Source organism: Nannospalax galili, unplaced genomic scaffold, assembly GCF_000622305.1.
Source record: "Nannospalax galili isolate Female #2095 unplaced genomic scaffold, S.galili_v1.0 scaffold105, whole genome shotgun sequence".
Classification (NCBI taxonomy): Eukaryota; Metazoa; Chordata; class Mammalia; order Rodentia; family Spalacidae; genus Nannospalax; species Nannospalax galili.
The window spans coordinates 63,742-87,514 of NW_008354502.1; the positions used below are offsets into that span (position 1 = coordinate 63,742).

Below are 23,773 nucleotides of genomic sequence, written 5' to 3' on the forward strand. Positions count from 1 at the left end.
TAAATACAGTGTGTGTCCTTCCATTGCCTGGGCTACACCTTGACCTAACAAGAGACAGGAAGGGAAGATAGTATCCTGACCAAGCCAAAGAAGCAGCCTGGGCAAAGTACGACACGGTGAAAACAACAAGTCCAAGAAATAGAGGAAGGGTATGAAACACGGACTAGAGAGAGAAACCCTTGAATGCTCTAATACTGGAAAAGGTTAGGAAAACTCTAGAACATATAGGAGGTGGAATGTTCTACAGTCACGAAAACTTAGCAATGTGAAAAAATATATAGCGATTTGAAAGAAAACATATATGATACTACAGTTTTTTAAATATTTTATTTTTGTTTTTATGTGTACGAGTATATTGCCTGCATGTGAGGGCACCCATGTCGTGCAATGCAGCGGAGGTCAGAAGAGGGCTTCGGATTCCTCTGGAACTGGAATTAAAGGACGGTTCATAGTCATCATGTGGGTGCTGGGAATCGAACCTGGGTCCTCTGCAAGAGCAATCAGTGCTCTTAACCACTGAGCCATCTCTCCAGCCCCTGATACTACAGTTTTTTAAAAAGCTGGCAATTTTAAAAATACAACTGGACATCTGTAGGAAAGTGATTAATACATTTATGATTCTTTTGGCTCAGGAAAAGTAGTATTATCTATGAAAGCTAAACCTGGCTTCCTGTTGTCAAATATAACTTATCTGGGTTGCATATTTATGTCCTGTCCCAAATTCATTTGTTAAAAATCCTATTCTCCAAGGTGATGGTATTAGGAAGTAGGGCCTTTGGGCTCTGACTAGGTCATAGAGGCAGAGATTTCATGAGTATGTTGGAAAAATAAAGAAGCCATAGAGAAACCCTTTGTCCCTTCCAAGATGTGAGGGTACAGTGAGAAGGTGGCGACTCTGAACCAGAAAACAGCTCCTGATCTTGGAGTTCTCAATTTCTGAAACTATAAGAAATAAGTTCTGTTGTTTATAAGCTGCATGGTCTATGGTAATTTGTTATAGTAGCCTGGACAGACTAAGACCAATGGCTACAAGTATTATGTATTTACCTTTTTGTTTACATGAAAGTGAATCAGACAAATAAATTAGCCTTGAAATATAAACTCACATTTGGCATGGTTTCCTTGTGGTTTAAAAAGAAAAAGAAAAAAAGGAAAAGAGATGGGAAAAGAGATTGCTAGAGATCAGATTGTCTTGGTTTCTAAGTCAAGGTGTTGGGACTGGAGTATGCTGTATGTGGGAGGCTACTCACATACTGATGAGCAGAGTTATTTCAGGACACAATTTTCAGGAGAAATAGGAAGGGCATTGAGTGGGCGAATTCTGGATCAAGGAGCTAACTTGGGTTCCAGAGACCTAGATCTCTCCCTTCTGTCCCTTGTCTATCTTTCCCTCATTAGATCAGTACATACCACAAAATCCCCTATCAACCACCATATCAACCACCACCATCATCATTAGAATACAGTGATTATGTAGTCATGATCAATCTTAGTTATTTCTCAGTCAAAGGAAAAATCAATAAATTGATCTTAACAAAAACTGTGGGCTTTCTCCTAAAGTCATCTAATTCAAGAGTCACTATGAATTAGAACTATATGGCCAGAGCCATAAGGTGTCTGATATAATCATGTAACCCTGCCATTACAGAAAGAAAGGAGTCAGAGACAAAATATAAAGGGTATGGTCCTGTTCCCATAAAACTTTATTTACAAAAATAGGCTAGGGAGGCAGATTTGACTCACAGGTTGTAAGAAAACAATAAGTATTATTTTGCTTACAAAATAATTCTATGATTCTGTGCTTCTAAATCTCCCTAATTCCCTCCCCCATGACACGTCCATGCACTTACACCAGCATCCCCACCCCTGTTCATGACAGGGACTGATGATGTCCATGCAGATATTGTAGGAGCAATAATGAGCAAAGCATAATGTTATAATAGAGGCTCTCTAGAGTTAGACCTGGGGATTCTAATCCTGTCAACTGTGTGATCTTACCACAGCAAACAGTGTCTCTGGGTATCCTTGTTTCCTCATGGGCAAAATGATAAGTACAAACTTACAAGGCTACTGTGAATATTCAGTGTATGTAGAGCACCCATCCTAGTGCTTAGCATGCAGCAGGCCTCAATAATAGTAGTTATTAACCCACATGAGTTCTATAAATAGCAGAGTCAAAGAGGACAAACCCAGGATGAACACAGAGAATTCCCCTGAGTCCTGACTTTAGGCCAGCATTCACTGGATGAGAAGCAGGGCTTGTCTGTTAAACATACAGGAGAGAAAGTAACATGAAGTTTGAAGATATGGCTGCAAGGCAGATTACTATCAAATGCTTCTGATTAATCATTTATTAGGCAGCAAATCCACTTGGCTATTCGTGGTTGGGGAACCTTGTTGCTTGCTTCCATTGAAGTAATCAGATCCGGCCCTTCCTTCCAGACAGCTGGTGAGTGGGAACCTGGTGTAAACAGCCTCCTCTGAGTCCATTCTTCTGGGCTCATGAGACCAGTCATCTCTTCCTCAACTGAAAAATAAACACATCAAGAGAATTAATGCATCTCTCCTAGGGGAAAAAAATGAACAAGAAGCAATCAATAACCTGAGATAAATAATGTGGGATAATCTTTAAGGAGTATGAAATATTAAAAAGGTTGAATACACACACACACACACACACACACACCAGATCAACAGCTAAAATGGATATCTGCAACAGTCTGGGTTCAAATTCTGATTGTACCCCTTTCTGACTGATGAGCAAGGCATTTAACCTGTACCTATGTTTCCCTAAGTCAAAACTGAAGATAATAATGTAATGACCCTTTAAGGTGGCTGTGATGGTTAGTATTGATGGTCAACTTGACATGATTTGAAATCACATGACAGACAAGCCTCCAGGCACAACTGTGATGGATTACGTGCCTGTGAGGAATTATGTTGATTGGAGTAGCTGAAGTGGGAAGACCCACATGAAAGGTGGGAAGTACCATTCCTTCTGCTCATGTCCTGCACTGAAGAAAGAGGAGACAGCTACTAGCGGAGCAGAAGTGTACAGTCAATTATGGCTCATCCTTTTTCCCTTAAGTGGCTTTTGTGAGAGTATTTTATCCCAGCAACAGAAAATTAACTAACATGGCTGTTATAAGGACTAAACGCATTGGTGTAGACAAAGAGCCTAGAACAGCACCTAACAATGTAAAGAAGGCTAGATTCGTATTTCCCATTACTGGTATCAGTGTTATTCTTTGACAAGGTTTTTAGAATAGTTGAACTGAGATAAACCCATGAGCCAAATTCAAAACAAATCTTCAAAAACTGGTTCTGGGGCTGGAGTACTGGATCGGCAATTAAGAGCACTGGCTACTCTTGCAGAAGACCCAGGTTTGGTTCCCAGCACCCACATGACAGCTAACAACCACCTGTAACTCCAGTTCTGGGGGATTCAACGCCCTCCTCTGGTCTCCTCAGGCACTGCACAATGTGGGTGCACATACATACATGCAGGTAATACATTCATTCACATAAAATTTTAAAATAATAATTAAAAATATTTTTAAGGGGCTGGAGAGATGGCTCAGTGGTGAAGAACACTGGCTGTTCTTGCAGAAGACCCAGGTTCGAATCCCAGCACCCACATGGCAGCTAACAACTGTCTGTAACTCCAGTTCCAGGGGATCCGACAGCCTCTTCTGTTCTCCGTGGGCACTGCACGACATGGGTGTGCTTTACACGCAGGCAATATATGCATACACATAAAAATAATAAATAAAATATTTTTTAAAATATATTTTAAAAAATCTGGTTCTATGAAACTTTCAAAGACCCCATATCTGAAATTCAAATGAAAATGTTAAATTTACAATTCTGTAATTCAGTTAGTAAAGGAAAGACAAGGATAATGAGTGTTCCCACAGTTCAATTCAATCCCTCAGACAGTGATAGTAAATCAACTGAAAAAAAATGATACTGTGGTTCTGAAAAAGATGCCCTTCTTCTTAGGAAGTACATATTGATGTACAGGCTGGAAGGGCCTTAATACATGCACATTATTCTCAAATTATTCTAAAAGAGCAGATGTAGGTCGTAGTGTGTGTGTGTGTGTGTGTGTGTGTGTGTGTGCAAATAAGAAGGGTGACACTGCAGATGGAGTAAATGTTCACACTAGGTCTAACAACATGTAACATGATGTTCTTTGTATCATTCTTATTAAAGCCATTCCACAAGTCTGAAATTGTTTCTCAGTAAGTTTTTAGGGCTGGTTACATGGTTCTGGTAGAGTGTTTGCCTAGCTTTTGCAGGGTCTGGAATTCTATCCACAGTACTGAAAAAAAGTCTTAAAAATCCATTAAGATAGGCCCCTGGAAAGAGAACTTGAAGAGAAGTGCAGACTCAGATAGATGCTGAAGGAAGCATGGTGTTAATGCAGGACAAGCAGAAGTGATCAGATTAGTCCTGACCACAACATGAGGGGAGCTGCATCTTGGAACGAGGAGCTGTGAAATGGCTCTATGGCTCCACTAGGTAATGCGAAGATCTGCTGATACACTTGTCCCTACCCTGGGTTCTGCTTGTTTCCAGGTATCTGGAACAAACTGCATGAGGCACTGGAACAGTACTGCTTATTCACCTCAGAGCTCTGGTTGTGAGATTTCTGTTTCACATCCCAGTTACTGTCTCTTTGCTGATGCTCCTGTCTCAGATTTCTCACCAACCTCAAGGCATTTGGCAACTGGAGCATGACGTAAATCCCTCAGTTCCTCGCCTAAGAAATTACAAGCACTTCCCATTTCCCATGAGATTGCTGAACTCTGCTGGTTCATCAGTTCTGTGTTTCGTGATTTTATCTATCATGACTTGTAGTTTAACTTTCATGATTTTTTTTTTGCCCTACCACTGAAAATAACCCTTCCTATAATTAGACTAGTATCTGATCCTGGTTGATACTTAGTTAAGGTCACATGGCAGGGACACTAGGCTTGTGCTAAAGCTGTGATTTGTCTGAGATTGAGAGCAAACTATTGTACTACTATCTTTAGTTTTAATTTTTATTTTTGAACAATTTTAAGTTTACAAAGTTACAAAAGTTAATGCTAAGTTCCCATTAGCCCTCACCTGCTTTCCCCTTTTGTTACATCTTAGAACATTATGGTACATTTGTCACAACTCCTGACTCAGCATTGATAGACTACATCTTACTTTATTCAGATTCATTAATCTCCCCTAATGTCCTTTTCTGTTCCAGGATCTCATCCGGGGAAACTATGTTACATGTGACTTTTCCTTTTTTAAATTTAAAAAGTATTTTAGAAGCCAAATACCACCCTTAAAAATACTATGTAATCTGACTGAATAAGATTTGATGACCCTTTCCCATTACTCTTGAACATGAAGAAAATTCATAGCATAATCTAGTTCATCCCAAGGATGAATGAGAATGTTCATTCCTGAGGTACCAGATTCCTTGGGAGGCAGAGTAACTTTTCTTAGACTCAAAGTTCAAGGCTCCATCTAATTGGCTGCTACAAGACACTTTTGCTTCTTAAACACTTTAGAAGAATGAATTTTATTCTGAAATAGGGATTTACTAGGTAGCCCGGATTGACCTTGAACTCACTATGTAGCCTAAACTGGCCATGGTGGTGCATGCTTTTAATCCCAACATTGAGAGGCAGGTAAATAAAGGATTGGAGGCCAGCCTGGGCTATGTAGTGAGTTCAGGGCTAGTCTGGGCTACATAGCAAGTTCATAAAATGAGTTTTTACCACCATACATGGCAAGTACCTAAGTAACATCCCTATTGGCATTATGCCCTCACAGTTAAGGAATATTAATGTGGCCTCTCTAAAAACCATGACATGAACTGCGTGTGTGCTACCAGTGACTTTTGTCTAGTTCAGTTAGGGCATGCAATCTATTTACCCTGCTTAGAGGCTCACTGAATAACAGGCACAGCTGATGCTGTACCAGGTTAACACAGGTTACAACAATATGTAACATGACCTTTCTAGCCTTCTGGTATGAATGGATCAGCATCCCTTCTGGCACCCTCATTTCTGACTGGATGGAATAGAAAGAATAAGTTCATGATTACATCTCCCCAAGGGACTGTTTTTTCTTTCTGTCAGAAGTGGAAAATTTCTCATTCTCTCTCTTAAGGAAAATATAAACAATATACCTTCCTATAAGAATTTCTTAGCCAGCAAGCACTTGAATTTAAATGTAAGATTTTCATTCAGTGTGCTATAAATGCTAGGAGTTATAAAGATTTCAGTTAATAGAGTTGGGGTTGTACATCAGTTGGTAGAATGCTTGCCTAGCATACATGAAGCCCTGGGTTTGATCTCCAGCACCAAATAAACTTGGCATGGTGACATATGCCTGTAGTCCCAGCACCTTGGAACCTGTGGCAAGAGAGTCACAAGTTTAAGGTCATAGCTGGCAACATAGCAAGTTGGAGGCTATCCTGGGTTACTTGAGACTTGTTGCTTTAAAAAAAAAAAGAGATTTCAGTCAATTAAAATAGTTTTAAGCTAGCCACGGTGGTGCATGTGTTGTGAGACTGAGTCAGGAAGATGAAGAGTTGGAGGCCTGGGCTGCTTAGTGAGACCTTGTCTTTGCAAAAAGTAACAACTAACAAAATGTTTTTGTTTTTTTTAATGAAAGCAACATTTTGCCAAATAAAATATTTGACCTAAGATAAATGTAAACAATTAACATGGGATTTTTATTAATTCTGGTTTTTTGCTTCGTCTGAAAACCCCATAGAAAATTAAAAATCTTTTCCAAAAAGAAAAGCACATTTATAATTCAATTTTTCTACCACACTTATTTTTAGGTTTATGACTTTCCTCCCCCCTCTCTTTTTCTCTCTCTTTTCTGTGTGCCTGCACACATCCATGCTTGCCCACATGTGTACACATTTGTGTGTTTGTGCATATATGAGTACACATGCATGTGGAGGCCAGAGGTCAGTGCAGGGTGTCTTTCTCAATTGCTTTCCACCTTGTTAAGATAGGATCTCTCATTGAACTTGGAGCTGACCATTTTGGCTAGACTAGCTGGCCTTCAAACTCCAGAGATCTCCCATCTCCATCTCCCCAGGGCAGGGATTACAGGTGTGCACCACTGAGCACAACTTCTTTATATGGACTCAAAATGGAGTCCACATTTGTGTGGCAAACACTTTACCAATTGAGCCATTTCCCCACACTGCTTGTTTTGTCTTTTTGATTTTTTGAGCCAGAGTCTCAGGTATCCCAGGTGTCCTTAAAAGTAGCTATGTAGCCAAGGTTAGCCTTGAACTCCTAATTCTCTTGCCTCCACCTCCCAAGAGCTGGGACTACAGGTGTGCACCACCATACCTGGCTCATTCTTCTTTCATCATACTATATTATAAACACATCCTGTTTCTACTCTTCAGTGTATTTTTATTTGTTAGATATTTAATTAAGTAGAAGTATAATAATTACTCAAGCAGTTCTCCGACATGTTGCATGAAGGCAAAGGTATGTGTCTATTTTATTTACTACTATACCTCCAGCATTTGAAACCAAGCTGGCAAAAAGCAAACACTCAGAACATATTTGTTGCATAAAAAGTAAATTGAAATTTAAATAATTTCAAATTCTTATTCTCATTTATTATTACTGTTACTATTATTACATCCTACGTCTTTGTTTTAATTTTTTCAGACAGGGTCCTCCCTCTGTAGTTCAGGCTGGCTCTGAACTTGTGATCCTCCTGCCTAGATTCCCAAGTTCTGGGATTACAGACTTGTAACACTACACCTCAACTTTCTTTTAGGTAGTTACTGTTTTGCTTACTCAACTACCTTTAAATAAAAGTAGTTCTTATTATTTAAAAAAAAAAAACATGGCAGAAAGATTGTAAGAGCTATGGGAAGAGGTGCATGACCACATCGATACAGTCTTACAGGTCCTGGGATCTTGTGTATATGAATTTACAGCAATAGGGACAGCACACGAAAGATCCATGCAAACACAAGCAGACAAAAACCAAGCATAGAACTGTGGAAATGGGCAGCAGGTCCCAGTCTTAGCTGAAGAACTTTTGGGCAGCTGATGACTGCTGGGTGAGGAAGAGCTGATCTTTAAGGGAGGGAGTGACTCCAGATAGTCTGACTAGACCCCAGTGGATGAACGTGCACCGAAGGACATCAGAGGATACTAAGTTGACTTCATAGACCTTAACATAAATAACAAGAGCATGAAATCCAGTTGGGGGGTGGTATGGGAGGGTGCTGGTGGAGAAGTGGGTAGAAAGATGATTAAGCTGTTGTGTATGAGATATACAAAAATTCAATTAAAAACCCAGAAAACAGTGATGACCTTTCTTTGAGTATGACTTTGGTGTGACTGGTACGATTGCACGGAAATGCCTTGCATGTCTGAAATGGCTTTGTCTTTTACATTTACTGCATCATTTCATACATAGAATTCTGCAATAATTTTTCCTTTATAGTTCTGAACTCCCCCCCCACCATAGTGCCTATTGTTTTGGTGTGGAATGCCCTGGAATGGATCTCCACTTTTCTGTCTTCAGATTTGTTTTTCCTGTTTTCTGTGAGACTTCCTCAAATTTGTCATAAAATGTGCAAATCACCAAGCATTTCATTTTTCTTCTATTTTTAATTTCTAAGAGTTGGTTTTTGTTCTCTGGTTCTTCCTTTTTTAAATAACCAATTATTTTCATAGATATTTCTCTTATCTGAACTGAGTAATTTTTTAAATAATATTTTATTTTTATTCTTTTCCATTTTTTGTTTGTTGGTTTGGTTTTTGTTTTGTTTTGTTTTTTTGAGACAGGGTCTTACTATGTAGCCCTGACTGGCCTGGAACTCGCTATGCAGACGAGCCTGACCTCGAACTCACAAGAGATCCTCCTGCCTTGGCCTCCCATGTTTCTGTACGTGAAGGCTGTTCCCTGAGCTGTCTTGATGCTGTTGCTTTCCTCTTTGTCTTGCTCTGTCTTTCACAGTATACTTGCATTAGGATCTAGTAATTCTTATTTAATAACAGAACACTAAAATGAATTGGAAGTTTCTAATTTGTAGGTAAATTTGGTTACTGAAATACTTCAGGGTCTCTTGGGTCTTTGGGTTGGAATGCTCCCACTCACTGTGTATTAGATATTTTCATTTGGGCACTTCCGATTTTCTGGTGTGGAACTTCTTAAACTTTTCCATAGCCAACCTCTTTTTGCCTGAGAAATTTTATGCAACTTGGATTTATAGGCATATACGGTAGGTATACAAAGCAAAGAGTTACTTAACAATAAATCATAAATGTATTTTAAAACAAGTCTTTGATACACACAATTCTAATTTTACCATTTTTTATTTTAAAATTTATTTATTTTTATTTTTTGTGCATCAGTATTTCTCCTGCACATATGTAAGTACACCACATGCATGCGATGCCTACGAAAGAGACACAAAGAGCATGTCAGAGCCCCTGGAAGTGGAGTTACAGACAGTTGTGAGCCACCATGTGGGTGCTGGGAACCAAACCCAGGTCCTCTGCAAAAGCAGGCAGTGCTCTTAACTGCTGGGCCATCTCTCTAGTCCCAATTCTACCATTTATTAAAGAGGAAAATAAATATGTATTCTAATGAAGATGGATGTGCTGGCTTGTCTAACGTAATATAATTTGATCTAGAATGCTGAGGCATGACAACAGAAAAATACCGAGGTCTTCGTTTTCTATAATTCAACAAGTATGCTTCTGTAAGAGCAGATTTTGTGTGTTCAGCAAAATCACTGCAATTCATAACATGCTACATAGTGATGAATCTGAGCTGAGGTATCTCAGCAGCAGTGAGTGTTGGCAATGTATAGTGTGATGGCATGCACAGAGCAAAGTGGACCAAGGTTGCAGTGTAGCTATGCGCCCAGTGAACATGCAACATGGGCGAGCGCTGCCAGAAACACCTTGGGTCCACATGCCTTTGATTCTGAATTAATTTTTGGTCATTGCACATTCAGAAACCTTTTATTGTTACCAAACTGCCTGTGACTCTCTGACATTCATGTGACTCCCCTATGGGTTATGATCCACATTTTAAGATACTTTGCCTTGGAAAATGATATTCCAGATTCCCATTTGGTCAGTGAAGACCTGCATGCTAGGATTTGGGGATACAAGAAAGGAGAGAAGGTCTCTTCTACTTTCAGACTTCCGTTTAAGACCCTCGATTTAGGGGCTGGAGAGATGGCTCAGTGGTTAAGAGCACTGACTGCTCTTGCAGAGGACCCAGTTTCAATTCCCAGAACCCACATGCTGGCTATGAACTGTCCTTAACTCCAGTTCCAGGGGAATCCAAAGCTCTCTTCTGACCTCTGTGGCATTGCATGACACAGGTGCACTCACATACATGCAGGCAATACACTCATACACATTAAAAAAAAGAAAGACCCCCGATTTATTATGGCACTCCTGATTGGGACTCTTTCCTCTCAGTCCCGCTTTAGCATCTCCAGAGCATACACAAATAGTTCACAGAGAATGAGAAGGGACAACTGCCCAACTGCATACACTAGGGAAGGGTGGCTAGAAGACATTTTTAACACGCTCTAAACATGTTAAACATGCCTTTTAGTATCTTAAGTACAAGGACATATACAAACCAGAAGTATATATAACATGAATATTTACACATGTGTATATCCATGCAACACCATCCAGATCCATCCTATCCCCTCCCAGTCAAAGCACTTGCCATAGCAGACTGTTCTAACCCCTTTTACCCCAAATACATTCTGCCTGCTCTTGAACTTGATTAATGAAATGATGCTATGTGCTTCATTTTGTACCATTTTTCTTTTTTTATATTTTGTTATTTTTATTTTATGTGTACGAGTATATTGCCTGCATGTATGTGAGTGCACCTGTGTCGTGCAATGCCAGGGAGGTCAGAAGAGGGCGTTGGATTCCCCTGGAACTGGAGTTAAGGATGGTTCGTAGCTGCCATGTGGGTCCTGGAAATTGAACTCGGGTCCTTTGCAAGAGCAGTCAGTGCTCTTAACCACTGAGCCATCTCTCCAGCCCCTGTACTGTTTTTCTTAACCTTATGACTAAGTGATTTACTTGTGTTGTTTGAAATTAGCTGTAATTCATTCTTCACTTTTTTACAACAGGCCATTGTGTCTGAATGTACCACAATTTATCCATCCATTTTTGATGGATAAACTTGAGTTGTTTCCAATTTGAGGATGCTACAAATAATCCTATGAACATTTTTGGTGGGGTGAATTTTGCTTTGCTTTATTTTTGAGTGTCTCACTATGTGGCCCCGGCTGACCTCAAAACTATAATCCTCCTACTTCACTCTCCCTGCGTTGGGATTACAGACATGTTCCACTGCTAGGCTTGGCTCCCACAAGCATTTGTGAATGTGTCTTTTGGTGCACACATGTATGCTTTTCTGCTGGAAACATACCCAGGAGGGGAACTGCTGGATCTGATTTATTCTCACCCTTAATCAATAAACACAAGCAGCTTCACAGTGTGCTTATGCTGCCTTATTTTCCCAGGAGTTGTGTTTGAGAGTTCTGGTTGCTTCCCAACCAAGTCAACATTTTAATTTAATGTAGTGGTTGTATAGCACATCTCAGATGTGTATTTGCACATCTCAGTTTGTTGTTAACAGCTGGCCAAAGTTCTTTTGGTTGACCTGGATGGAAATTGTGGGTAGGCAAGAGGTTGTTTGGTGCTAGTCTCTAGCAGTGTTTGTTTCCCCAAGTTTGGAACAGCCGCAGCCCTATCAGTAGCAAGTGTAAACAGCAGTGAGTAACCCTCTGCTACAGGCCCGTGTGGGCCTCGGGTATGGCCCTTAATAGAGGCCAGTGTTAGACCTTTCAGCCGGGGTTCTGAAGCCTTTGTTCCTGAAGACTTCACAGGAGATCAGGGCCCTCAGGGTCTTCTCTCTCGTTCCTCACAGCCTTTTCTCAGCGCTCAGATCCCTTCTCTTTGCTTCCACTTCCCTTCATCCTGACCTGGTTGCTCTCCAATGGCTCAGCTGCTCTCTTGCCAGGATGACTCAGAGTATCTGTCTCTGTTGGGACAGCACTGAGGAGCTGGGCATAGAGGGTCATTCAGAAACGGGGTGGAGAACCATTGGAATCACTCAGCTGTTGACATCCTCTTCTACCAAGTGCTGGCATCCAAGTGGCTGGTGGGTTCTGCAGGCAAGATCAGCAAGTGGTCCAAGGCTGTGGTGCTGCACATCAACACTGGGTAGATTCAGGTCTGCGGGTGCTGCTGATGGGTGGGCTCCAGGCTTCCTCTGGCAGCTGCCAAGAAACAGCACCCCCACCCACCCACCGGAGCCTCTTCTGCAGCCAAGTGGGGGTTCTAAGCCTGAAACTGGGTGCTGGTCAAAAGCAGGGATGTTTGGGAGCCCAGTACAGGGTATTGGGTGACAGTCACTGAGACCACTGCAGGGGCCATGGCCTTTCAGTTATCAAGCAGTGGCAGACAGGAGCATAAGCTGGGCTTGTGTTGGGCAGTGTGCCAGATTCTCTCAGGGCCCTTAGGATCTTTAACTCTCAAATAGCTGCAGTGCACAGGGCACTTATAAAATTAGGGTGATCATCCCCCAGGATCACGTTCACATTGAGATCCTGGAGGGAGGAAACCACCTCTGGGGGCAGATGCTGCTGCCTGAGATACTCTTACTTGTTTAGTTCTCAAGCCATGAGCATTGCATACATCATCCATGAGACTGGTTGGCACCCATGCCTGTGAGATCAAGACACCATCTTCTCCCCACCCAGGGATGCCCATTCTCTGTAGTTTCCCTCAGCCTATACTACTGCAAGCAGGTAAGGAAAAGTCATTAGAGAGAAGTCTTTACTGGGCCTAATATTGCAACACCAGAAGAGGCAGCACGGGAGAGTGTCTGTCTCCAAGACACTCCCCAAGAGAGCTTATGCAGTCTGCTCATAGCCCCAGAAGGGACTTTTGGACCAATCACAGCCATTTCTTTGGCTAATCAAGCCTTGTCTCTAGTTCCAAATGCAGTCATCATGGAGCCAGGGCAATCAGGTACAGTCTTTTGCATAGTTGTCACAAGGCCTCTGTGAAGGTTCACATTGGCTGATACAAGCATGTCAGGGTTCTGGTTGGTTATTTGACCCAAAGTCTTTTTTGCTCAAGGAAGCCTTGGTCAGCAAAAGGTCCAATAGCGGCTCCCTATGGAGTCAAATTGCTCAGTTCCCAGTGTCTTCGCTTATTTGCAGGAAGTGAACATCAGAAATCCTTACAATAGAAACTTCTTATTAAGCGTGGCAGCAATTTTTTAATGTATTTCAACAATGTTTTAAGAATTCCTTCCATTTTTTGAGATAGGGTCTCTTGTAGTCCAGGCTGGCATGTGCCATCAGGTCTAGTCCATGTAGTGCTAGAGACTAAACCCAGGGCTTTGTACATGCTAGGCAAGCACACTACCACCTGAGCCACATCTTCAGCTCCTACTTTAAGAATGCTTTTAAACAAATTTATTGAATTTTTGTCTATTTCATACAGAACATCTCAATCAATCTTAATCTTAACACCTGTCCAGTGCCCAGAGAGAGGTAGATCCCCTGGTCTGTTTCATGATGACTGAAGGAAGATACTAAGCATCACTTTATACGCTCACTGGTCATTGATTTTCCTCTTTTGTGAAGTGCCTGTTCAAATCTTTTATTCATTTCATCTGTCTGTCTTTTTCTTTCTTATCTGCAGACGAATGTGTCCTTTACCAAAGACATGTTGTGCAAATATTTTTTTCCTATAGCATACCTCTTTTTTAATGGTGTCTTTTGATAAATAGAACTCATAGTTTTTATAGTATCAAATAGATGCCTCAATTTAAAGCAACTTAAAAAGAAAAAGCTTTGATTTAGGAGTCTGAGCTACCTTTCTGACCTTGGTATAAGCTCTTGTAATAGAGCTTAGTTAAGTAAAAATCTATTATAGAGTTCAGAATCAGGCTTCTTGTGCCAGCTGTCATCAATGTTGAACATTATCAGACACTACCTAGACCATGCTGTTCTAAGATCTCTGGCAACAGCAAATGGAGGGGGGGGAGGGAGAGAGGGAGGGAGAGAGTTACAGAGAGAGACAGAGAGAGCACAATCAATCTTAGATACTATGGCAGATCATATTGCAACAAAGGTTTAGTCTCAAAAGACTAAAGGACAGTTTCTCAATCATGGAATCATTGTTTCTATATCCTTTCCCTAGATCCTGCATCTTAATAGTCTAAGGTCACTTTCGGTAAGTTTTATGCAATCCTGTAGTTGTCTCCCTTCAACAAAGCAGAACATAAAGTGAGAACACTTTTCTATACACAAGTGATAAGGTTTATTACTTTTGACAAGGAGTGGCACGAAGAGATAACTGGATAACTAGTGTTAATTATTTACAAAGAGAAGGACTAAAAACATCAACTTGTTAAAAAGGAGAGCCATCATCCAACTGTGTTTGACCTGTAAATAGCCAATATTACTGTCTTCGGTAATTTTGCTGCAAATAGTTTATGTTAGACATATGTTAGGAAGCAAAAATCCTCAAATTCAAGTTCTTTATTATATACACACGAATAGGGGCTTGATAAATATTTTTCAGATGCATTTAAAGGCGCTGAGATAGACGGAGAGTTACACCTATCTTGAAATGACTAGGATTTGAATTCTTTCGGCCAAGTTGTGTGGGGCTTGTAATCCTGGGGCTGATCAGCTATAAATTCATTTCATGTGCACACCGTTCTTACCATCCTCACATCTCAGCAGAGGATGTCAGCCTCTACCCATGCCAGCTGATATATAAAAAACACAGGCCAAGGTAGCACTATATTCCAGGTACTTGTCAGAGAATAAAATGAACTCACTTCACTGCTGCAGTGTATCAAAAGTTCAGCTGAGATAGGCCAAGCAGTGGACTATAACTGTCAGTCTAGAAATACGGCCACTCACCTATAGTCAACCGACTTGACCTTGACATGGGTGCCAAGACCACTCAGTGGAGGAAGAGAATGGTCTTTCAGCAAAGGGTGATGACACAACTGAATATCTTTGCAAAGGAAGAAAGCTGGACCCCTACCTCACTCCATATATACCACATAAACATTAGCTCAAGTAGACCAAAGACCGAAATGCACGAGGTGCAAACATAAAACCATCAGAGGGAAGTTTTAGAGCCAAATCTTCATGATTTTAAATTAGGTAATATTTTTGTTTGTTTCTATGACAACAAAAGTATAAGCAACCAAAGAAAAGTTCTATGATTTTATTTTATCAAAATTAAAACTTTTATGTTTTAAAGGACACTATAAAAAGCAAATATATAGACCATAGACCGAGAGAAAAATATTTGCAAATCGTGTGTCTGTACATAATCTAGCGATGAGAATATCAAGAAGACAATCTGATGAAAAAATAGGAAAAGAAAGCTGGTGTGGTGGTGCACACCTTTAATCCCTGCACTTGGGAACTCAGGAGGCAGAGGCACGAAGATCTCTGTGAGGTTGAGGCCAGTCTGGTCTACACAGTGAGTACCAGGCCAGCTAGGGATACAGGGAGACCCTGTCTGGGAAAAAAAAAAAAGGAACTCAAATTGATACTTCTTTGAAAACACATACAAATAACAAATAAATATACAAAAAGTATTTAACATTATTAGTTGTTAAGAGAATGCTAAATGTCTTAGTGTGTTTCTCATTGCTGTGACAAAACACTCTGACCACTACCAACTTGGGGAGGAAAGGGTTTATTTGTCTTACATCTCCCAGGTCACAGTTCATCAGGGAGCCCAAGGTAGGAACTCAGGGCAGGAACCTGAAGTTAGGAGCTGGAATGCAGGCCATGGAGGATCACTGCTTACTGACTTGCTCCCTGGCCCCTGCTCAGCCTGCCTTCTTATGCAACACCTGCCCAGGGGTGGCACCACCCACAGTGGGCTGGGCTCTCCCACATCACTCATCAAGAAGGTGCCCCACAGACATGGCCAGTCCAATAGAGGAAATTCCCCAATTGAAGCTCCCTCAACCCAGGTGTGTCAAGTTGACACTAAAGCTATCCAGCACACTAAACAAGACCACATGGACACCTGACTTCTCAATCACTAAGGTGAATGTGATAGAAAAGATGGAAAATGGGTTTTTGAGGATGTCAGGCACTGTTATTGGAAATGTAAATTATGCAGCCGTTTTGTAAACAAATTGGAATTGCCTCAAAAAGTCCAACCTAGAGTTACTGTGTGACCTAGCAATTGTACTCCTGGGTATAGTCCTGAAAGAAATGATGGTGGATGTCCATATAAAAATTTGTACATGAATGTACATAATAGGTCATGATGACTATTAGTAAAAGGCACAATCGGACTGGAGAGACAGTTCAGTGGTTAAGAGCACCGGCTGCTCATGCAGAGGACCCGTTTGGTTTTCAGCACCCACATGGCAGCTAACAACCATCCATAACTCTAGTTCCAGGGGGTCTGATGCCCTCTTCTGACCTCTGCAGGCATTGTACGACACAGGTGCACTTACACATATGCAGGCAATTCACTCATTCACATAGACATAAAAAATAAAAATAATGAATAATTCTTTAAATTAAAGGCACAAACAATCCAAATATACAAGTGATAGATAAAATGTGGTATATCATACAACAGAACATTATTTAGTCATAAAAAGAATGATACAGTTGTATACAGTAATGTTTCTTTATCTGCTGCCAATAACACAATACCACAGTCTGGGTAAGTTTTAATGAAAACAAACTTAGTTTGGTCCATGGTTCTATTTGTCCAAGGTTGAGGGGCTGAATTTGGGGATGACCTTCTTGCTGTCTGAGTTCAGGGCATTGCATGGCAGGAGACAAGGGGTGTACATTGGGTCTCTGTCTTCTTTGATAATTTCCCCTCTGTTTATAAGGTCATATAGCTGTTCAGTCATGGGAGAGCTTCCTTGGCAGCCTTATCTAACACTAATCCCCTTCTAAACACCCCACCTTTAAACATCACAGTCAGATTGGTTTTTAGCCTCTTAACTACTGACAATGGAGACAAAATTCAACACATGAACTCCTGGAGACACACTTAAACTGTATTCAAACCATGGCACCGGCACCTATGGTATGGATGAACCTTGAAGAAAACCTTGCTATGTGCAAGAGGCCAGGCAAAAATATGTATTATATGATTCCATTTATATGAAATGTCTGGACTAGGCAAATCCATAGGGAAGAAAGGTGGATCAGATAATCTGAGACCATCAGAGACTTTAGTACAAATGCCAGTCAACAGGAACTTTCTGCAGGGCAATTTAGGATATATATCAAAGTCATAAGGAGTACCTTGAACTTTGATCTAGTAGTGCCTGTTCCAGAAATCTATATTAAGGAGTTAATCAGCAGAGTATAGATATTGTAACAATAGAAAGATTATAAATAAAAGTTTAGTAATAAACCATTAACATAAGAGAACATAGTTCCACTATGAAGGCTCATTATTTTGTAAAATAATGATACAGAAAATGGTTATTGTATATTAATGTATGGGATTTTTCTATAATGTTAAAGGACAAGAGCAATATATGAAGGTTTCTATGTATGTATATTTTATTTTCAGCTTTGAAAATTGGTATATAGAGATAAATATTACAGAAATAGATATATAAATCTATCAAGAAATAAATATGCAATGATGATAGTAGTTATTTTGGTTAGAAGAATATAGGATAGTTATTCTATAGAAATAATTCTTATGTATTTAAAATTGAACTTGTGTTACATTAATATGTTATAACATTACAACAAGAAAAGAAGTTACCTAAAATCTAGTTTATTTTATTCAATGAGCCACTCAAGTTCCTGAAATATACACTTAATAATTGGGTAGAAATGTAAATAAAGATTTCTGTCCAAAGGCAATCACTGCAACATTATCAATAATCCCTTAACTTTGAGAGGAAATGAACAAATTAAGTTATGGGGAAATGATTAAATAAAGTATATATGAATGAAAAAACCCTATCAATGTATTAGTCTTGTATGCATGGAAAATGTAATAACATGGTGAAAATTTTCATATATTATGTTTGTCAAAGAAATAGAGAAGACAGAAATGATTCATACATTTCCTCTAATCTTTTATATTTAGTATGTATGAACTGAATTAAATAATAAACAGATACAAAACAGATATCCACACAGGAAAGAAATTACCGGAGGATTAAGGTTATTGTTCTGGGGTTATGAGACGAGGGCTATTTTTTCATATTGTCTATTTTCAGTTGCAGTTTTAATTACTCTTGTAATTGGTATTTTTATTATGTAAATGAGGAAAACAATTTCCTTAATCCATTTATTTATGTGTACTCATTTTATTTATTTGCTTATTTATTAATTTGTCTATTTAATACTTTGTGTAAAGAGAATGAGTTTGAACTTAGGCTCTGGCAGATAATAACCATAACTTTGGCAAATTACCCATCTTCCCTAGCCTCAGTGTTCACATATGTAAAGGGGAAGGATGCCTGTCCTGCAAGAGTACACGTGTGATGGATGCATACTAAAACTCAGGGACTTACTTTAAATGTGCTCAAGAAATAGCACTCCATACTATTTGACTGTTGTTATTTTTTAAATTATTTTATTTATTTTTATTTTACGTGTATGCATGCATTGCCTGCATGTATGTAAGTGCACCCATGTCATGCAATGCCCACAGAGGTCAGAAGAGGCTATCAGATTCCCTGGAACTAGAGTTACGAACAGTTGTTAGCTGCCATGTGGGTACTGGGATTCGAATCCGGGTCTTCTGCAAGAAAAGCCAGTGTTCTTAACCACTGAGCCCCAATTGTTGTTATTTTTAAATGTAGAAAATTATGGGCCTGGCAAGATGGCTCAGTGGTTAAGAGAACTGGCTGCTCTTGCAGAGGACCCAGGTTCAGTTCCCAGCACCCACATGGCAGCTAACAACTGTCCTTAACTCCAGTTTCAGGGGATCCAACACATTCTTCTGACTTCCTCGGGCATTGCGTGACATGAGTGCACTTATAAACATGCAGGCAATACACTCATACACATAAAATAAAATAAAAACAATAAAATATTTAAAAAACTAAAAGTGGAAAACTACTTAGCACAGGAGTGAGGAACTGAACATGTACAGACAGAAACTATCTATATTCTCATCAGGGGAATTCTTTAAATACAGTGCTCAAAAAGCTATAAAATATATTGCATTCTTTGGAATTAAAGTGAATGTCAATACTGTATTTGTCAAAGATACAAGAAAAATATATGTTTATTGGAGATACTGGCAATGCAACTGCTGTGACCGCTCCAGTGCTGTTTACTAACTCTGACACTGCCACCTTGAGGGATTAGTGACACATTACACATCTCATGGAATTGGAGATTTTATCCTGAAGCAATTTATATGGAAAAGCTAAATTATACGCTGGTGAGGTGGCTCAGTGTGTAAGGGAGCGTGCCTCCAAGGCTAACAACCTGAGTTCAGTTCCCAGAATCTGCATGAGAGAGCCAACTCCTTCTAGTTATCCTATGACCCTCACTCTTGTGCCACTGCACACACACACATAAATACATGTAATAAAAATTGCATCTGCATGTAACGGTGTGATAAGATGTGGATTTCTCAAAATCCACAACTCTAAAAATGTAAAGATTTCAGTGTAGTTGGGACTGGAGAGATGTCTCAGCAGTTAAGAGTGCCTACTGCTTTCCCAGAGAACCTGAGTTCAGTTCTCAGCACTCACATCGGCAGTTAACCAATACCTGCAACTCCAGCTCCAGGGCATCTAATACCTCTGGTCTCTAAGGACGCCTGCATTCACATGCACATACCACCACATAGACACACACGACCATATAGCTAAAAATGAAATAAATCCTTAAAAAGAAAGAACTGTCATATAGAAAGTGATGTCATACAAAGTTTGACTGAAAAAATAAAAATCACCATTACTGCCACAGTGATGCAGTAACATTTTGAAATCACTTTCAGGTTGCCCCACTTTCTCTTCATTTTAAGTTAATATCATTACAGTGTTTTTCATGTTGATACATTAGTCAATGATTTCTTAAAAATATTTATTAGTTTAATTTTATGTGCATGAGTGTTATACCTGCCTGTATGTAAGTGCACCCATGTTATGCAATACCCCACAGAGGCCAGAGGAAAGCATCAGACCCCCTGGAACTGGAATTACAGATGGTTGTTAGCCACCATGTGGGTTCTGGGCACCAAACCCAGGTCCTCTGCAAGAGAAGCCAGTGTTCTTAAACACTGAGCCATCTCTCCAACCCCCATAATGATTTATTTTTGAACAGTCTATTTAAACTATGTAACCCTGGCTGGCCTGGGATTCACTATATAGATCAGACAGGCATCAAATTCATAGAAATCTGCCTGCTTCTGCATCTCAGGTGCTGGGAGTAAAGGCATGAGCCCCCATGCCCAGCCTAGTCATAATGATTTTTATTGGCTACATGACATTATATTGACCATATGTCGTTCTCTGACTCAACTGTCTCCTCATGCTGGACTGCTTCCAGGAAAAATGACAGTGTTCTGTGGTGCTTTCTGTTAGATAGTTATTATTCTGTGTAGTCACAAAAGTAAAACGTGTTATTACAAATCAAATGTACAATTAGCATTTTAGGAAAGCAAAAGGAAAACAAACCATGGCTGCAATAGCCAAACTAGACAATTACTATAACACTTTCAACAGGCTTTTAAACACATACATATGGAATACATGTAGCATATGTTGATATTTTTTAAATGGGATTATATTGCTATAGAACCTGCTTTTTCACTTAAATTTATGTCACATGCAACTTTCTATGTTAGTAATGCCCACTGAAAACTTATTTTTATTGATTAATGCTCCATTTTATCAATTAATTAATGCACATGTGTAGTGATCTATTACATGGTACTGAGCTCGTATACACATTTTTGGACACGGTGCTTACAATTTGGTAGGGATGAGTCATAAACATTACAGGCACATTTAAAAGACGACTGTAAATGGGACTGGAGAGATGACTTAGCAGTTCAAAGCACTAGCTCCTCTTGCAGGTAAGTTCCTAGCATCCACATGGCAGTTAACAACTGTTAGTAACTCCAGTGCCAGGGATCTGATGCCCTCTTCTGGCCTTCTCCGACATTGCATGACACAGGTGCACTTACATCCATGCAGGCAAAACACTCATACAAATAAAATAAAAATATTTTAAAAAACTACAAAATAGGCTGTAGGTGAAAAAATAAATGGACTTTTAAGATATTTTATTTATTATTTTTATTTTATGTGTCTGAATGTATTGCCTGCATGTATGTGAGTGCACCCATGTTGTGCAATGCCACGGAGGTAGGAAGAGGGCTTCGGATTCTCCTGGAACTGGAGTTAAGGACGGTTCGTAGCCACCATGTGGGTGCTGGGAATCAAACCCGGGTCCTCTGCAAGAGCAGTCAGTGCTCTTAACTGCTGAGTTATCTCCCCAGCCACAATAAATGGATTTTTAAAGATTCTGGTCTCATCTCCAAGATACTTCACTATGTATAGTCAAATATTTCAGAATAAAAGGGAAATTTGAAATGCTCCTGGTTCCGAGTATTTTGGATAAGGGATATTCAGCCCAGAGAGGAAGTGGTTAAACTTTTGGAACTTGCAGGTATTCGTTTATCCACAAATTACACTTGCTGTGTACCTGTGTTCTTTCAAATGGACCCTGGTACAGCAACAGATCTCACATTTTCCTCAGGAGCATATCGGAGCAGCACAGCAGCAGATCTGTCAGACCATCCTAGGACAAGCATGGTGCTGACTCAGTCACCCCAACTGTCTGGAACTTTGTAGACTTTCTTCTTTGGAAGAAAAGAAAGTGATGTATGAGAACGGTATATGCGGTTTCCAGTGAAAAGGGAGTATCCCTTTAACTTTCCTCATTCTCCATCATGCACATGTGTCTCTGGGACAAAGTAAATAATGTGACTTTAATTTTCAATGCCCATAGAAGGCCAACCTTCTGTAAATAATAAAAGTTACAGGTGTCCCTGACTTTTATTTAATCAAGAGTTTTTAACTTCCTTTTCTGTCCTAGAAATTGAATAAAAAAGTAAAATATGACACTGGATCCCTCTTTTTTCTTCCTGCACAACCCTGGCCTCCTGCAAGACAAGAGAGTATATTCTTGTCTTGATCCAGGGGTCATGGAAGGGGAGGGCTCTGGAGACCATGTATTTCTTCTGATGGCAGGTAGGAGTCCTCCAGTTAGATGTTTGAACTACTCAGGCAGCAGCTGTCCTGGGAGACAGCAAGGAGAGCGGTGGAAGGTGCAAGGCATCAGGCCGGGTCTCTTACAACTTTCAGAGCAGCCAACATGGAAACACACTGCCTTCTAAAAGGACTTCCAAGTGGGGCAGAAGGCAGGAATTACTAAATTAACTACTATGAATGATTAACAGCCATCTGCATCTGTTAACAAGAAGCTTGAAGCACATAGGGTGTTTAAACTCTAAACCCCAACTTGGCCATGGGATCCATCCAAAGGTTTTTTTTTCCTTACATGCGTATTTCCTGAAAGCTACTTCTTTATAAAGCAGCAATGAAGGTACAAGCATCCTTTCTACCATACAAAGCTTATTAATCACTACAATAAAATGACTTTGAACATACTTTAAAATATTTCATGTACACATCAATCAGAGAGATATTTCAGGATCATCATTTAATACAAGGCACCAACTCTGTCCAGCCATCTTTGGGTGGGAATGTCCATTAATTCTGTTCAGAAGTAGTAATCTTTACAGACCAGTATGCTTCCAACAACACATCTTTATGCTAACCCTAAAGTTCCTGAGCCTATTTGTCCTTTTGTGTCTTTTTAGTCTTGTTTCTTGGGCCTATTTTCAGTGCCATATTCACTGTCAAAATGTGACAATCACAATTTACCAACACCTTGGCATTTATAAGGAAATAAGAGTAGATAAGTATAATAGAAGATGTGCTCTGGGGCTGTCCCCAAAAATGAGATCTCGCTACACCAAAGATTAACTTTGGACCAAATCTCTCAGAGTGATGTATGTACTTTAGGGTGTTGATTCGGTTAATGAGCAAGAAGCCACAGTCTGTTAGGCAATATCTGCCAATAACAGGGTCATGCTTGGGCAGGAATGGCTAAGAGACTCTCTCCTGACTTGAGGCCGGGCCAGTCAGGCACAAGCTGCTTATCTGTGTAGATGGAGGAGCCCAGCCCATAGGCCAGGAAATCCTGGCTTTGGGGATCACATCAGTGCTGTCTGTGGTCCAGGTCAGGTGAGCAAATATTGACAGACTGGAGTCCTCTTGGGTTGGTAGGGGGGGTGGTTAATGACTGTCAGACTCCTTCAGGAGAAGGATCTCAAAATCTTTACAGAGAGATTGGAACAGAAAATCTGTCCACTAAGGAGAATGATGTTATTTAATTAACCTGTCCTATAGGTAAGCCCTGCAGGACAGCAGAACAGCATGAACTAATGGGCAGCTACCACTGTTGCAGGCTCAAGGCCATGCATTCTGGCCTTTTGATGACTTGCTGGTATCAAGGGTAGAACAGAAAAAAGAAGAACTAACATTCACTAAGGACTTGCTGTGTGTTGGACACTCATCTCCACACTTTATCATTTTCCCCCCACCGAATCCTCAAGACATCATTAGTTCCCTTTTGCTTGTAAAGAGAGAAGTGGCTTGC

The 23,773-nt window shown here is 40.1% G+C and overlaps 1 protein-coding gene across 1 annotated transcript in view; it reads right to left on the minus strand.

Annotated features, from left to right (window-relative positions):
- Nucleotides 1-1,682: 1,682 nt before the first annotated feature.
- Nucleotides 1,683-23,773, minus strand: part of Slc44a1 (solute carrier family 44 member 1) — a 205,953-nt gene continuing 183,862 nt past the window's right edge. The window contains exon 16 of the mRNA XM_008851699.3: nt 1,683-2,527. Within this exon, the coding sequence (XP_008849921.1) occupies nt 2,513-2,527 (15 nt within the window). The 3' untranslated portion in view covers nt 1,683-2,512. The remainder of the gene's footprint in view (nt 2,528-23,773) is intronic.